The following is a 17,940-nucleotide window of genomic DNA, read 5'->3' as shown; positions in this document are numbered from 1 at the left end:
TGCCCACAGTTCAAGAACCAGCGGTTTACGCACCCCAAAGAACATCTGATCAAAACAATTCGAGCACTTGATCACACAACCACAGGTGTAATCCGCGGATTGTGAATGTTTCTGGCGGTATTCTAGGACACCAAGTGCCGTGTTGACTGTCTTCTTTGAAGCTACGATGCGATGGGGAATTGCTATGATTGCTTGAGTCCCCAGGAACCGGCAACAACTGTCGTAACACCAGACGAGGTTAGCAGTGAAAAGCAGTTCTCGCTTTATCTTTTAGACTCTATATCCAACTATTTGAGTATATTTTTATGATAATTGCGAGATCTTCAACAGAAATCTTTAGCTCATAGTGTGGACTCTAAGTTATGCGGTAGCTTGTAACAAAGTAACTGTATCCAAAAATAGTGCAAAATAAACTGAACAATTTTACTGAACCTTTAAAGGGCAATGCTTACCACCCCATAATGCAACTTGCTATTTTTTAACCACCATGGCAAAGGCTGAGCTTTATTCATGTCATGTAGCTTAAATCATATGTTTTGTGAATCATATGGCAACACAGATATGCTTTGGTTGCCTTCAGGCTGGCTAGTGATGCGAATGTCTAATTCGTCCACTTGGTTACCTTCCATTTCGCTAAATGTTTGAAAATGTATTTTCTTGTTAAAATGATGATGTTTTCCTTCTCAAGGAAACAAGGAGACAGCAACAAGCAGAAGCTGCAGCACGCCAGCAGCAACAGGTAGAAAATATCCCTTATTTTACCTCTAAACAAACCATTATCTGCAGCACTTTGTTTACTAATCCGTGTTCATTTAGCAGTGAGCAAGTGTCACTACAATAAATATGATAAGTGATTTGACCCATCATTTATACACTATACTTTACTTACCTGGGAGCCTATTGCCTTGTTGTTGAGGTTTAGAAAACAATCCTCTCTTGCATGTCTTTTATGCTGCTACACAAACAATTTTTCAGGCTGAAGGCAAAGGAATAAAAGACCCAGAGAGATTAAAGAGGCAGCAACAGAAGAGAGAAAATGCAGAGAAAGCCGCAAAAGCTCAGGGGGAGGCAGGGCTAAGGGTAAGAGGGGCGGGGTGTGACAAGACTAAGGGTTGAAGAGGTATAGGTTGGGGCTAAGGGTAAGGGAGGTAGGGTGTGGTGTGACTAAGGGTAAAAGAGGTGGGGTGTGGTGTGCTGAGACTAAGGGTAAAGAAGGTAGGGTGTGGTGAGACTAAGGGTAAAGGAGGTGGGGTGGGGCTAAGGGTACAAAGGGTGGGGTGTGGTGAGACTAAGGGTAAAGGAGGTGGGGTGTGGTGAGACTAAGGGTAAAGGAGGTGGGGTGTGGTGAGACTAAGGGTAAAAGAGGTGGGGTGTGGTGAGACTAAGGGTAAAATAGGTGGGGTGGGCTAAGATTAGAAGGAAGGGTTAGGTGAGGCAAGGGTAGAAGAGGGTGTGAGAGGCGGGACGAAGGGAAAGACGGGTGGGGTGTGGTGAGACTAAAGGGCCGTTTACAAGGGCATTTTTTACTTTACAAGTTTTTCTTGACAGTTCTAGTCATTTTTGTAGACATGCTGTCTACATGAGCATGTTTACCTTGACAAGTTTTCCATGCGATGAGCCCGTAATACCTTTAAACAGTGGCAACACAAAAAAATAACAAAGCTTGTCATCACAAAATGGTGCCTCTGACAAAGAGACAACAACAACAGCTTTTTTGTTAGCCGGCCCTTAATTAAAGGCAAAAGAGGTGGGGGTAGGTAGGGCTAAGATGGGTGTGGTGTGTGGCTGGCTTTGGCTAAATGTCAGGTATGGCAGAGGTATAAGAGAATGTGGAAGATTGGGCTAAGATTAAGGGGGGTGGGGTAGGGCTAAGGGTAAGAGGGGAGGGGTCAGGTTAGGCCCCTGTTTGGAGGTGGGGGGGGGGGCAGCGCTAAGATTAAGAGAGATCTAGCTTGCTAGCCGGCTCTCCGGAGATTCGGGATTCCTGTGAATCCTCCTTGGGATACCTCCTCTCGCCTCCCGAATCTCCGGCTAGCAGGCTAGAGGGATAGGGTGTGACTGGGGCAATTTGCAAAATTTACAGGTTGTTAACATTACTTTTGTGCTGAATTATGTTATGCTGTTAACTTTTATGATACTGTATCTAAAATGGCTTATTTTTTATTGCAGTGGACAGTGGGATAATTCAAACTTCTGATGATAAACAGCCAGTCATTATAGTCTCAAATTTGTCTTTTTATTGAGATTTTTTTTGTAAAGCTTAAAAGCAACTCTTTCACTTTCTTTTTCATTAAATAAATATACCACACACTTTTTAAAAAGTATTGTACAAAATATAAATTACTTATTTCAAACACTCTCTAGGTGCAAAGATGTAAAACAGTTACTCCAAAAATATAATTATTTTTTTTAGCTTTGAACAGCTGTCTTCAAAAAAAGTATTTGGGGACTTAAGCAAGGATGATGGCAATGGGAATGGCATTGGCAGAAAGCAATTGAAAATTTGAAGACCTAGACATGAATACACTCTATCTAATGCATGTAATCAGTTTTCCTCCAAAATATAACATGAAAAGGTTTCACTACCTACATCAATTTAATTGTACGCTAAAAACCATACAATCATTGTTTGTTAGAAATAAGGTTCTTGACTCATCTTTATGTTTTCTGGGCTATAAAAGTTGCATTTAAAAAAAAATTCAAAACTATTTACTAAGCAAGATCATTTTAAGTGTCATATTCTTCCTTCTTGCCATCATATTTGCTTAATTATGTCCTTATTGTCTGACAGAAAGGATCACAATAAATAAAACAATTGTAATCTTTACAAGCATATTATTGACAACTTGTAGTTGACACCTCAATAAATATAATCAAACACTAAAAAAAAAAACATACAGATACAGTAGTTCAATAGATGTTGGAGTTTATCCATAAAAAACAGACATGGTTGATATATTCAAAATAAATTTCAACCCTGGGATAAAAGAAAATGTGGTAAACAGCAATTTTACATCGTAAAAGATAACACATCAGGTGGACATGGTGAAAAAACTTGACATAACACTTCAAATAAGCACATTTCACATCTAATAAGGCAGAACATTTCTGTCTATGTAAGTACTTTAGTGAGGAATAGCAAACAAAATATCAAATGCAACTCTTTAAAATTGATTCAACTATTTGTGTCATTGAAATTTGAGCTTTTTTCCCACTATAGTGTTTGAAATAAAAATATCCCAAAGGATTTTGTAATTACCCTGGTCTACAGTTAACACCGTCTCCAGGTTACCTCTCACCAGAAATGTTGCCACTCTAGCTTTACCAAAACAACCAGTATGATATACCCTTTTAATGATAAGCAAATGATCCATTGAGATCATGTTGATGCTACGCAGTGTCCCTTGCACTGAATGTCGCCATGGTGATGGTTGGGACAAGGGGCAGGAGTGGCTGAAACACGAGTAAAGACAGATGATAACACATGGGCACTGATGATAGGCAGGGGCGGATCTAGAGGGGGGGCAGGAGAGGATCTAGAGGGGGGCAGGAGAGGATCTAGAGGGGGGCAGGGGCGGATCTAGAGGGGGGCAGGGCCTGGCCCCCCTTTTTTCAGATTTTTGGCTTAAAAATGGCAAAAAATATATACTGTAAGGAAATACACGGAAGAACATTGAATAGTCCCCCCCCCCCCCCGCTTTCTGGAAATCCCTTGCTTCTGCCCCCCTTTTTGGGGCTCCGGATCCGCCCCTGGTAGAGCCAAGCTATCACAGGGGCGTAGTAGGGGGGTGCTGCCAGCCCCCCCCACCCCTCCCAAGTAGAACCAAAATTTTACAAAAGAAAATCTCTCCCCCCCCCCCCCCCCCCCTTAGCAGATACAGGGAATAATTGAGGAGGTGTAACCCCAATTCTTCAGGGAACAACTGGTCATCCACAAAAAAACAGGCCATTATTTGACCATAAGTTCCAGATTTGTCTGAACACTATTTTTCAGGCTAGTGAGAAATTTCTCTGTGATTTGTAATAAAGCAATAACATCTGCTCCAGTGGTTTCAATTTTTTTATAGAAATTAACACAGATGACTTCACAGCATGTCATGAACAAAAAAAAATGCAACAAGAGGTAGTTGAGTTGCATGACTATCGTTCCAGGCTGTAGTGCTTTTGAGGATCCATTTGAGGACTACGCACAAAAACAAGATATCTATTTGTTTTTATACAACAAAGAAAACTATCTATTTACTATCTAGTTTTGGGAAGCAGGCGCACGTGCTGACACCAAGCCAGCAAGTACTGTATCCTCTAATAACACACGGAGAGTGTGATTTACAAGTGTCATTGTAAAACCCTTGTGAGGCTCGTTTACATGAGATCTATGTAACTTACAGGTGAGAATCTTTCCGAGCTTCTTGGGGTCATGTCTGCTGATAAAATGCTCCAGGGTGTCCCACCCGCCACCTACCCTGACCATCACATGGTTACGCACAATCTGCAATTAGGAAAAATATTGGTAGAAAGCTCTTTATAGTCCATATTCTGAAATAACATGGCTCCTGCGGCCGAACAGTCAGAACAACAGTAAATTGAGAATTTAGCGTGAGCTTGCACAATATAACAATTCACTGGTAACAACTCAAATAAATAAATCAAAGCATTATAATATTTGCTAGAAATTCTGGAATTTGAGTAAAAAAAAAACATTTTAAGGCCCTTAAAATTTTGAGTCATACGAACCAGGCATCAGACACTATTAGAATGTACTGTCATAATACATATACTGCATAATTACTTTAATCAAAAAGAAACATCGGAACCGTTCTCGTGAGTACAGGGCTTCTGGAATTACGCGAAAAAAAACCCTCAAAATTATGCCGGATTCTTTGCTAAATTACAAGGAAAATCAATCATTACGCGTTAAATTATGCGGGATTTTGCAATATATTTTTCTTTAAAAATCAAAATTTTGCGGGATTCTTTACTGAATTACGCGCTAAATTACAAGGAATATCAACTGTTACACCCAAACTACATTTTGTACCAAAGGAAAGCACGAAATAACTTGAAAAGGTTATTTTTTTGCATGAAAATATCTTAGGCAAGTTTTAATTGGCTCCTAGCCACCAGCCAATTAAAAAAGGTATTTTATTATTAGTCCTAGGCTTTCGCGGTTTAGCAAACAACGCCTAGGCATTTTATTTGTTTTCGAAATTCAGTTCGAAATAGAGGTAAGAACCCTAAAAGAACACATCAGCTGTGCAATTAAATTATTTGTCTTTCAAAATTTAGCCAAATTACGCGGGGTTACGCAGAAATTTGTGGATACGCGGAAAAAGCCAAATTATGCGCTTTAGCACAAGTGCATAATTCCAGAAGCCCTGTAATTAGGGTTGTCCTTATTCAATGCACCTTTTTTTAAAATAAAAACCCTTTTTTCTAAGACCCTCAGCCTGAGATTTCACCAGATTTTAAGAATATGCTGAGAACATGCCGAGGCTGAGATAGCCTATCAGTCTGATACATTCTAAAATGCAGTATAAAGTTGTGTTCACAATGTGTTGCTATCAATCATTTTGTGTAATCATTTCCTAACAATTCACTGGGTATTATATTTTCATATACACTAAAATCTAATGAACAATTTTACAAACATTTTCCAAAAATAAGAATGGTCCAGTGCCAGCTGAAAACATAGACATTCTTATGAAAATAGAGTGTACTTGAATAACCGGCTGTTTGTTGATAGCTGCAGGTGGGAGGGGGTGGATGGAGATATGTGCACCCGCACTAAGCTATGGGCCCTGTTGCAGTATTCAACTTAAAACATTGGACTGACAAACACCTTACCCTGATTAGAATATTGGATCTTGTTTACCACTATGTAACTGCCTTCTTTTACCCACTCTATACCATTCTCACCCCTATACCACTGTTATAATATACATAACATGTTGGTATGACCGACTCTTTACCCTGACAAAAATGTTGATCTTGTTCTCCACAATGTAGCGGCCTTCTTTTATCCGTTCTATCTTCACACTGTACTTTTTGGCAAGTCTGAATACCTTAATCAAATGCAAACATTACAGTTGAGTCAGTATTTTTCATTGACAGCAGCACATTGGTTAACAAACACTTTTATTCTGTTGTGGAGGGGGCTTGTAATGAGAGCTTTTATGGCATGGAAATCATAATGTTGCTTTAAGTGCCTTATGGGTTGGGATATTTCTATTTAAAATGTTAAAAAATCTGAGAAAAAAATGGAAGAGGGTGGTAGGGGCAACTCAGAAAAAAAAAGAAAAAAATGGGAAAATAAAAAAATATTGCTGGTCTAGAGTACATCTCTGTACCATTTGTTGTGCATTTGTTGGCAAATAGCAATGAAATGCACTAACTACTCTTCTCACAGAAGTAAGAATGACACAAGGTGTTTATTCTTTCATTTTTCTAAATAGTCTAAAAAGAGCATGGGGCGAGCATGACCTGTGATCTTTATTCGGGAAAAAAATGGAGGTTGGTGGATGGTCACATCTATCAAGTTTTTTTATCAGATTTTTAGAATTTTTTTAACTTTATGAGATCCCTAATACAGACTCAAAAAAGGTCACAAAAGGTAAGCTTACAAAACACTTTGACTTTATAAAATGTTAGTGTTTTAAAAGTGATGAAAAATAAACATGATGTTTGAAATTGATACCCTTACAAAACATCTGTCTTTATAGGCAACAAAGTGCTTTTTACCACTTTGTGGCATTGGGTTTCTATTTTTATCAGTCTAAAAACCAAACAATTACAACAAAAGCTAACGTTCTATTAAAAAGGTGGGCCAGCAACACTTTCACTAAATTATACACTTAGCTCATCTGTTTGAGTCTGTCTCATAAACGTCACTTTGTCTATGTGCTTGTAATACCAAAATCTAAACTATCAATTGTATTTATGATTGTTGTAAAAGATATGTGGAATGAAAATATGTAATTTAGAAAAGGGAGGAGTAGTGGAATGCTCCACCCATGTATGCCCTACTAATAAAATATTTATATATTATTAAAAAATATATTGTTATAAATGTAGAAAGCAACAATACTGAAGGATTTGAAAGCAGTGAATTAAAAAAAAAGGGATTGTTACAAACAGTCTTAATATTCGCCCCAGGGGTTATCCAAATGTAGTTTCCCGTTTCAATTTCAATATACAACATAGGATGTTTACTTTAAGCTTAGAATAATATTTCCAAGGTGTGACTTTTTTTCAGAATAAATGATAATACACAGTCCATTATAGTTTTTCAGACGAAAATTTAAACAATCAAAACGAAAATAATAATTAGGTCAGCAACTAATAAAATAGATACACAACCATGAATTCAATTTTGCAATTATCACATTTGCAATTATCACATTTTAAAAGACTTACATACCTCGTCATCAACAGCAAGAGGTTTTGCAGGTTTCTTTTCCTTTTTAGGCGGTTTTACTTCTTGTTCTATTTCTTCGTCAATCTCTTTTTCCAATTTTACAAGGTTTGGAGGGTCGATCCCGAAATTTGCAGCGAATCTAGCAACATCTAGCAAACACAGCAGAACTTCCCTTGGTTGCTTTTGCAAAACTAAACCATCACTTTCGAACATCACGGAATCCTGAATACCGACTCCTTTGCACCATTTGAGAAAATAAGCCGCGTTATCCCGAGCAAAGAAGGTCCCAGACTTCGCATTTTGGTGAAATCTCGAACCAAGACTCGGCAAAGTGACAGACATCGCCTTGTCAAGTTTTATCCATTCTGTAGCGGCCTTTTGGATTAATTGTGCAAGCTTGCATAGGAGGACACCATTATCTAAATAATCCATGAAATTATCCGCCTGGACTTCAACTTCTAATACTCTGGATAGCCATTCTGCGAGGTCTTCCTTGAGAGGGTTCAAATCTTCCCCGAATCGTTCAATTCTCATGTCTTCGTCCACGTCGTTTGGCTCTAGGTTTTCTTTCTCCTCTCTGACTTGCTTGCCCCCATCTGACTTCATGCCACTACTCATTGTATTTAACTATCAGTATATTTGTTTTCTTATCTATTGTGCTAATGGCCTGCGATGTCCTTGAATTGCCGGATAATAGATTGCGGTCACGAAAGACAGATGTATTTTGTAATCCCGACACAGGAGACAGAAAGCGGTTTCCAGATTTTTAAATATTCGTCACTCGAAACTGAAATTTCAAATTGAAACTGTCAACTGATTGTCGTTTTATGTTGCAGTTCTAAGCAGAACAATTTCTCCCTTATCCTGGATGATTTTCAATGCTTCAGGATAACGCAGAAGGATAGACCTGGCCATTTTTCGAGGGCCCACTTTTTGCTTCAGCTAACCGCAGCCATGTTTTGTTCTTTTGCATGGATATACGGAACACCACAGGCTACCCAACATCTAAAAGAGGTATGGTCATCCTGTGTGGGAGAAGGAAATTTTAGAACCAATGCTATCTATACAATCAGTGGCTAATTTAGCAGGTTTTTTTTTACCAAATTACAACGTGAAAACACATGGGCACGTGTACACTGCAAAGAAAACTATCAGTGTTTACTAAAGTAGAAATGAGACCCTTGTCTTACTTCGGTGCTTTTTTGGATGGACCACTTTGCCAGTAACTAGTAACTATTATACCAGGGCCATCTTTTTGCACTTTTCCATTATTATTCCGATCGCTTAGTGTTTCAATCTATACATAGCGGACAAAAGCACCAAACTTGGCATAAAGATAGCCAAGAGGATGCTAATTAATATTAAGACCGGTGCCCACCGGTACCACTTGAGGATTTTGTGTAGTAACGGAATAAAAATTAGAAAAAAAGCGTCTATCACGGGCTCCCTGTGGTGAAATTTAAAAGATCTTGTATTTCCAAAACTAAGGCGAAATATCTGATTGTTTTTTTTTTTTTTGGTGGGGGAAATATAACAGTATTTGTTAATATTTCAAGATAAAACTGTCGTTGGCTGCATTAAAATGATTTATTTAAGAGAAAACGTTTTCAAAGCTAGACCCAATCCCCCTCAAGATGGCGGCTTATATTGGCACTGTATATGCTGGAAGTACCTCATAATCGCGTATTTTAGGTAAAAAAAGCTAATTCTTTATGTATCAAGGACGTACAATGTCTATAACCTACTAAATATGAAATTTTGTCTTGATTTTAAATTTATTTCTTCTAAATCTGCTATTAATCGCGATTATCGGGTATTTTGACGTTGGCTTAATAAAAAGAGGGAGAGATGGATTTAATAAGGGGGACTAGACACCAAAGACCAATAAGATGCTTTAGATATGCCTCCTTAATCAAAGTTATTAGGTTGTGATTCTTTTTTTGAGAATATTAGAAGATTTGGATGTTCTGCAGAAGAAACATCTGTAGAAACTTTGTCGCGCAAATAGCGCAAAATGGCACAGGAATTGTCACAAATTTGCGGTATTAATGCTCGAAAGCACTTTAAAAAAAGCTGACCAGCAGAGGCACTACGAAAAAAAAAGTGCTTATTGCTACCTACGTGTGCATCAAAGTGATGAATCGCCGCACCAATAGGAGACTATTTTATTATCCTAAAGATGTCTTAATGATGACCTCAGGGATGGAAAGGGTCGTGGAGCATAAGAAAAGGAAAGGTCCCCAGGAAGAGAGAGAGGATGATAAAAAAAGTATAGAGCTTTTGTCAGGCTTATAGAATATATTAACAGAATATATAAGTGGAGGCTGTTGAAAATGGTACGTTCCTTTTTCTGATGTCCGAGCTCCACAATGTACATGAGACACGCTTGGGATATTTTGGGAATGAGAAATCCTTTAACCATTTTCTACTAAAGGAAAGAGTTTTCGAGGCTTTTTCTAAGATGCGGATCAGTGATCGGCGGACCGTTATTGTAATAAAGGGGAGAAAGTTATTCTGAAACAAACTGAAAGATACTTTTCAGAATGATGCGCGTACGCTAGCATGTGCCCAGGGTCCGCGGGGATTTCTTTTCCAAACAAAGGATTTTTTCCTTTCTCAGGGACGTTTTCTTCGAGGTGCCAAAGAAAAGACGGTGCTATAAACAAGTGTTCAAAAACTCTAGTGTTGACGATACTAGCGTCAACCTTAAGAGAGGACACGTTTAGCCCAAAACCTGACGAAAGCCAGAATTATTCTATTATTCTAACGATCAGAAGGTTTTGAGCGCCATATCTGTAGACGCCAGCCACCGCTGCCGATCTATATTAGTTCGATATCCTCTTTTTTTTTTTTTACAAAATGAAAATATAAATCATGGAACGCTATTAGCTAGGGTTTTCGGCTCCATACGACCGAGTGGTTGGAAGTCAAGGGCGTCTGCCGGATCCCCCGCTTTGACCCATAACTAGCATGGGGTAGAGCGAGGCTCTCGCCTCGGAAACAATTGTGATACTTTGATTTTAAAATAACATAGGGCCGTAGCGAAAAGATAAACAAATGATCCGAGTTGTCATGGTATAATTTATCAACGCACAATAGGCTATGAAAAATCTCCCTCATCGGTAGCTTTTTTTTTTTCCTGCTGACGGGCCTATCAATTCAGCCGCGCTGGTTAAATTAATTAAAGCTCTATAGCTCTTAATATAATACTTAGAGAACTCATTGAAAGAAAATTTCTGGGAAAATTCATGTGCACCACATTTGTGCTTATTTAATGAATAAAAATCAGTCATATTTGCATGTTAGCAAAAGCGATGTAAATAAAGCCGCGTGGGGCCTGGGTTCCAGTAGGTTTTCCTTCTTCTTCAAATGTAGCTTTTATAGCTATTTATATGTTTCTTGGCCCGAATTTCGATAGAATACAGCTGAAATGATAGAAATCGTTTTCAAATATGTGCATTTTGATCTTTTTTGTGTCTTGAAAACGTATGAAATTCTTACCACAGGGTACCCGCAACACTAGATTTCTAAAAAAAATAATTGCTCTTTATTTATGGATCAATATTGATTACCATCCTCTAGGCTACGTTTATAACAATTTTGGTGCTTTTGTCCACTCTGTATAGATTGAGCTTTTTTTGTGCGCTAAGCGACCCGACTATATATTCTCTGTAGAGATCACGAGATCACAGATCAAACTCGCACTGCATCATGGACCTATCGCCCTTGGTGGTATCCCTGTGTAATAATACCCTTGGTTGCCTTGGTAGCAGTTCGCTGTCTCTGTAGTTTGCTGGTCGTTTGGTAACCCTGTGGTCATGGGCTCCTTTTCGAATATGTTTATTATCGTTAAAGATGACTTCATATTTTGCTTTTCATTTCCAAGTGACTCACGGGGTGTGTTTACGATCAACTTGCAATCTGTGACTTGTTAGCGCTGGTGGTCTAATGTTATTTTTCTTATTTAGATAAACATTTTTACCGACAAATTGGTCAGGATTGTCTGGGATCGACAGGAAATTTTAAGGTTAGTGGTTTGTTATTTGCTAATAAGCATTTTTTTCTTTTGAACTTTTAAAAATATGTAATTATTCAAACCACAAATGTAAAGGTACATCGATTAAGGAAATAAAACCATTTATGATTGTCGACAGAATTTCCCCCTAAAAATACAGGTTAACTATAATTTAAAAGCTTGACGTTAGTTCTTACATTTCTCGTCCGTTATAACAAATCCCTAAGATATTATTACTATTAAAAAAAGTGGCCGACTACAACAAAAACAATAGGTAACTTTTCGTGTGTTTCTAGAAGAATGATCATTAAAAAGAACGGAATAATCATGTTTTGCTGGTTGCATATGCTTCCCAGACTTGCTAGAAGAAATAAATAGTAATATCACAGAATACCATTTGTAATATTAACCATTGTTCTAAAAATAGGTTGAATATATAATATATTATGTTTCACTTGCATACTCAATACTTTGCATTTTTTACTAATTTCGCAAGCGAAGAATAAAGCTATTTTTTAGATGGTTTAACTACAAGTTTGTGAGATTCTAATTACAAATTCAAATATGTAATCTATAATCCGCGAAAAGTGTAAAAGAAAAAAATATAAAGAAGATGACTGTTTCTTTTTGTGTCGCATTTTCTCTTGACAGATGTGGCTCACGCTATTTGTGTTGGCACTTGCTTCGCAAGGGATTCTAGGAGGTAAGTCGTACTTTTACTATGTTAAACTGTCTTGAAATCTCTTGAGAAATCTTGAAATTTTCTCAAAACTTGTACATTAGGACTTATAACAGATCTAGTCCTTTTTCATAGTCAACCAGTATTCTCTTAGCAAGGAAATGACGACTATGTTTAGATGATAATGATGATGATGATGATGGTGATTATGTCGATGATTGTGGTGATATTATAGGTGATAATGATGATGATGATGATGGTGATGGTGATGGTGATGGTGATGGTGATGGTGATGGTGATTACCATTTGTAGATCAAATCGATAAATACAGCACGGAATCAAACGATGACGAGGATGATGCTGATTACACAACCGACGCGGACTTCTCCAAGGACTTCACCCAAGGTAAGTATCTCAGTCTAGCTTACACGAAGTATGCATCTCAGTCTAGCTTACACGAGGTATGCATCTCAGTCTAGCTTACACGAAGTATGCATCTCAGTCTAGCTTACACGGGGTATTAATCTCAGTCTAGCTTACACGAGGTCCGCATCTCAGTCTAGCTTACACGCGGCATGCATCTCAGTCCAGCTTACACGAGGTATGCATCTCAGTCTAGCTTACAGGAAGTATGCATCTCAGTCTAGCTTACACGAGGTATGCATCTCAGTCTAGCTTACACGAGGTATTCATCTCAGTCTAGCTTACACGAGGTATTCATCTCAGTGTAGCTTACACGTATTTAAGGCCCAGTAGAGCTGGAACTGTTTGCACATCATGTTTGTCATGTTGGGAGGTGCTGTAAGGCTGCTCGCCAGCAATTCCTTTTTTATCTACCGGGGAAAACGGTACCTGCATTGATGACGGATGCGACTGAACGGACTGGTTGCGTTGTAAGGAAAAAGACACGGTTAGATATGAAATCGCGGTAGCGACTCCAAGCTACCTCACAGAGCAACAGCATCATGCTATAAATGGCTAAGAACAGCACAACAACATGAAATAACATCTCGCAACATGGGCAACAAACAGCACAACACCATGAAATAACATCTCGCAACATGGGCAACAAACAACACAACAACATGGAATAACATCTCGCAACATGGGCAACAAACAGCACAACAACATGAAATAACATCTCGCAACATGGGCAACAAACAACACAACAACATGAAATAACATCTCGCAACATGGGCAACAAACAGCACAACAACATGAAATAACATCTTGCAACATGGGCAACAAACAGCACAACAACATGGAATAACATCTCGCAACATGGGCAACAAACAGCACAACAACATGGAATAACATCTCGCAACATGGGCAACAAACAACACAACAACATGAAATAACATCTCGCAACATGGGCAACAAACAGCACAACAACATGAAATAACATCTTGCAACATGGGCAACAAACAGCACAACAACATGGAATAACATCTCGCAACATGGGCAACAAACAGCACAACAACATGGAATAACATCTCGCAACATGGGCAACAAACAGCACAACAACATGAAATAACATCTTGCAACATGGGCAACAAACAGCACAACAACCTGTTCAAGTCACATAAATTATCTACCCTGGGTACCCTCCAAACTTTTTGCGGCGACAACGATTTGCGAAGCTTGGAGCCCCTGGTATCCAGGGTATAAACCATCACACAACAACGCTCAAACAGTACAACCATCGAACAACATTATAAAAACAGCATAAGTACGCCTTCCAACACACACAACATGCAGCATCACGCAACATGCAGCATCACGCAACATGCAGCATCACGCAACATGCAGCATCACGCAACATGCAGCATCACGCAACATGCAGCATCACGCAACATGCAGCATCACGCAACATGCAGCATCACGCAACATGCAGCATCACGCAACATGCAGCATCACGCAACATGCAGCATCACGCAACACGAACTTACTTAGACCAGCAGTGCTGCAATGTGCTCCTCGCTGCACAATCCGCTTTTTTATGTTGCAGTGCACCACCCCAGGCCACTGAGCCGAGCACACGACCACCAGAGATGGGAAGACGCCTCAGCGAAAGCGACAGCAAACGTAGTCGAGGCCGCGATGAAGGCTGCAAAAGAGGCGAAGGAACACGCTGTTGTCGCCGCTGCGGCCGCCAAAAAAGCGTCGGACGCCGCCAAGAAAGCCGCTGATGCAGTCGTTGCTGCCGCCCAAATAGCGGCGGCGCAAACTGCTAGGCAGGCGGCACGTATAGCTGCTGTGTCACCGCTAGCCGCTGCTGGGGCAGGTAGGGGTAGAGTCCCTGTTATGTTGTTATTCTAGCAAAATACCGAGAGTGAAAAAGCATTCATTTTCCGAGGGGGTCGGGGGAGGGGGACTGGGGAGGGCAGCTCCGATGAAAACCTGCATTTACTCATTCCCGTCCCCTTCACTTTTCTAATGGTCCGTCCGTTACTAAGCGGTAAAACGTTTCTTTTTCAGCTAAGATCCTCGCAAATATCGCTGCAAAGAAAGCCGCAAAGCCCGCTGGGAAGGCAGCGGCATCTCGCAAACGGCCCATGCCCAAACCAACCTCCGCATCAACCACCACCACAGCATCCCCGAACCAAGGTAATTCACGAGTCCCTGGTGTTCTCACCGGGTTTCCTGTGCTTGGTAGAATACCGCGGCGACGCGCGGGGTCTTGGACGAGGTGATGTCACACTTTTGTTTTGCTCCTCACCACAGACAACCCGGTAGAAACGCCAGCGCCTAGGCTGGTAATTCACTTCTAGTTCTCGGGCTGTAGGATAGGCCAGTCGTCTGGCTACTCTGGCTACAAGGAAGCATTAGGCAGGAATGTTCTAATCCGCATTCAAATAAAAATTTACAGTTCCTGAGTGGAAGAAATCCCGCGACAGTTCATCTCTAAAGTGTGAGTGTGAAAGCTTCTAGCCTTCTGCTACAGTATGTCGCTATAAGTTAAGACAAATTTTGAAGGGACTTTGTAACCGCAAGCAGACAAGGTTACACTTGTAAGTACGGTGATTACCTTCCAAAGCATTTCTATTTTGATCTTTTTGATCAAGTTGAAATAATTATTTAACAAATGTATACGGTCAGACCTATCCCTTCGCCAGCGAGATAAAATATTTATATTTTTTTGCAGTGAGCTCCCTCTACATCAAACTAACAACAAAGTTCAAATACGAGTCAGACCTAAATAACGTTAGGGGCGAGCACGCCAAGAAAATCACCGAAATCCTTTGCCACGCGGTAAGTCAACAGCGGTTCATTCGTTTAATAAATGCGCACGCAGCACTAATGTCAAGGCAAGCACACTAAGAGAATCACCAGAATCCCTATGCCACGTGGTAGTTTCAGCTGTCCTTATTTCCTTTTAAAACCGCAGGCAGCCCTAACGTCAAGGGGAACATGCCTTCATGATTAATCTGCGCGCAATGCTGTCTGGAACGGAATGGATTTTCCAAATGTAACCTTTTTGAAAAAAAAAAGTGTATACAAACAGTTTTTAATCGAGTTTATCCCTTTTTTCCAGCTGAAGTCCGCTTTGGAGTCCAAAAACCTCCTCGGATGCGAAGTTCAGAAGTTTGAGTAAGGAATTCTTTGCTTCATATTAAGAAATGGAGGGATTTTAACAATGGGGCGCTGAAGGGCGGAAAAAGTAGAAAGATGAACTTTCTAACAGGGAAGCTGCAGAACTGCAAAACAAGCGACCGGAGCGCAGTTTGTGTGTGTGTGTGTGTGGGGGGGGGGGGGGGGGGGGGGTGGACTGGATGGCACAAGAGCTTTTCTTTCTGTACTGTCCGTGCCTCTCCCCACTGAGTTGGCAATTTGTTGGATTCAGTAGTATCGCAAAGCAAGGAGGACGTTTTGGTTGACAACCATCATCTACCTGGTTAAGTTCTCCGTGTTAATCGAAGTTAAAAAAATATATAAACTGAGCTGCGGCCATGCGAGTTACCAGACCACGGAACACAGCTTGAGATGTTGATTTTGTACGCTCAGAGGAGGACTCTCGGACTATAGACGAAAAGCAATGTATTACAGACTCTAAAATGTTGTGGTCATTTAATGTTCTTGTCTAGCATCTAGGAAGGGAAGTCTGGTTGCGTTCATGAAGCTTCGTGTCAAGTTACCCCAGAACGAGGCCAAAAAGCTTCTAAAAAAAGCCGTCGCCTCCAAATATGTCGGATCTATTCCAGTGTCTAAAATAGAGTACCCTAAGTCACGTGAGTATATGACGAAACAGCAAGAGCCCTATATAATAATCGCCATCATCATCGTCATCAACACCACCACCATCATCCTTATCATCATTATCACCATTCCCCTGGCTACGCCCTTGTTATTATCACAATAATCCTCCGTTAAAACAATCTAGCACCTGGACCACCCTTTCATTCCATCTCCCTCATCTTCACTTTCAAGACCACCATCACCATCACCATCACCATCATCACCATCATCACCAGCATCATCACCATCACCATAAACAACAGCATCACCATCACCATCATCATAATCAACAACAACAGTATCACCATCACCATCACCATCATCACTATCACCATCACCAGCATCATCACCATCACCATTATCATGAACAACAGCATCACCAACTGTATCATAACCACAACCACCACCACCACCACCATCATCAACAGCAACCAACATCGCCAACACCATCATCATCAACAACAGCATCACCAACACCATCACCATCACCAACACCTGACTATAACAATGTAACACGTGACAACGTATCCCTCCTTTCAGCATTGTCAGCCCCGGGGTCAAAGTCTACCATGAAGGCGGGTGCCTCCCTATCCAAGTGTCGCCCCTGCTGGTCCCTCCCTACAGGCATCCGGCTGCTCAGGCAGAGCTCCTGCCCCACCGGCTACTGCGCCACCATCCAGATCAACCCCCAGCAGATCGCCGCTCCAGCAGCTTCCGCCATGTCTCACGCCACACCCTCTTACCAGCAGCCCCAGATGCCCTCCTACCAGCCCCAGATGCCCTCCTACCAGCCCCAGATGTCCTCCTACCAGCCCCAGATGTCACCCTACCAGTACCCCATGCAGTCGGCTTTCGGTTCGGGTTGTCCACCAATGTGCCAGCCTTCCGCCCCTAATTTCTCGTGTGCGCCTGGGTGCCCCCAAAGGTGCTGTCGTCGTGGCAAGTGAGGTTCTAAGTGGAGTTCTAAGAATTCTTAGAATGCAAGCATATAGGCAAAGCCTTGAGGACATGGCCTAAATTCTTAGAGACTTCTTTGAAGAATGTTCTCAGTTTGCCGAATTCTTAGAATATAACTATCTCTTTGGGAAAATCCTTCGTAATATTGCAGAATTCTTAGACTGCAAGCATACATAGGAAAAGCCTTATCAATTATCTAAATTCTTTGAACATTTTAGAAGAAGTATCTAAGTCTGCAGAACTCTAATCATGCAAGCATGTCTTTTAAACGTCTTCGAAAAATGGTATACTTTGGCAAAGTTTTAAGAATGCAAACGTTTATTATAGAAGAAGTCTCAGGGATTGATATAAGTTTGTTAAACTCTACGAAGGCAAGCAGGGCTAAACAAAAAAAAGTCGCAGCATTTTCTTGGAAGAATTTCCCAGAACTCACGAAATTCGATTGAATGTATTTAATGAAAATGTATATGGCTATGTTTTGAAGGTTGACTTTAAAACAAATTGAGATGACACAAAGGAAAAGTGTAAAACTGATTCTTTGTTTTTTAACAGTTGGTTACCAAATGAAGCTCTAATTAATAAACATGCCACTGTTATACTGTTCTTATCAGTAATGGCTAATGCGTACAATACATATGA

The 17,940-nt window shown here is 40.4% G+C and overlaps 3 protein-coding genes across 4 annotated transcripts; 2 read left to right on the top strand and 1 right to left on the bottom strand.

Annotated features, from left to right (window-relative positions):
• Positions 1-13: 13 nt before the first annotated feature.
• LOC116609828 lies at positions 14-2,881 on the top strand. Its single transcript, XM_032370619.2, has 4 exons — positions 14-237; positions 689-739; positions 976-1,080; positions 2,170-2,881. The coding sequence occupies exons 1-4, from the start codon at positions 172-174 to the stop codon at positions 2,182-2,184; spliced, it is 237 nt and encodes a 78-aa protein (XP_032226510.2). The 5' UTR covers positions 14-171; the 3' UTR covers positions 2,185-2,881.
• On the bottom strand, positions 2,218-8,246 carry LOC5512946 (GAS2-like protein pickled eggs). Its single transcript, XM_001633206.3, has 4 exons — positions 7,418-8,246; positions 5,970-6,062; positions 4,387-4,489; positions 2,218-3,453 (listed from the first exon to the last, which is right to left on the bottom strand). The coding sequence occupies exons 1-4, from the start codon at positions 8,030-8,032 to the stop codon at positions 3,380-3,382; spliced, it is 885 nt and encodes a 294-aa protein (XP_001633256.2). The 5' UTR covers positions 8,033-8,246; the 3' UTR covers positions 2,218-3,379.
• A 45-nt stretch (positions 8,247-8,291) lies between these two features.
• LOC116618532 lies at positions 8,292-17,897 on the top strand. 2 transcript variants are annotated; one of them, XM_048723132.1, is made up of 11 exons: positions 8,292-8,428; positions 11,383-11,441; positions 12,081-12,132; positions 12,421-12,513; positions 14,117-14,392; positions 14,587-14,715; positions 14,978-15,019; positions 15,254-15,360; positions 15,644-15,699; positions 16,201-16,337; positions 16,885-17,897. In XM_048723132.1, exons 1-11 carry the CDS (start codon positions 8,386-8,388, stop codon positions 17,289-17,291), a joined length of 1,401 nt encoding a protein of 466 aa, XP_048579089.1. In that variant the 5' UTR covers positions 8,292-8,385; the 3' UTR covers positions 17,292-17,897. The 2 variants fall into 2 exon arrangements, with proteins under 2 accessions (XP_048579089.1, XP_048579090.1); XM_048723133.1 differs by lacking the exon at positions 14,978-15,019.
• Positions 17,898-17,940: the final 43 nt, after the last annotated feature.

Source organism: Nematostella vectensis, chromosome 15 (assembly GCF_932526225.1).
Source record: "Nematostella vectensis chromosome 15, jaNemVect1.1, whole genome shotgun sequence".
Lineage (NCBI taxonomy): Eukaryota > Metazoa > Cnidaria > Anthozoa > Actiniaria > Edwardsiidae > Nematostella > Nematostella vectensis.
The sequence above is the reverse complement of the archived record's forward strand: the minus strand, read 5'-3'. Positions and strand labels throughout refer to the sequence as shown.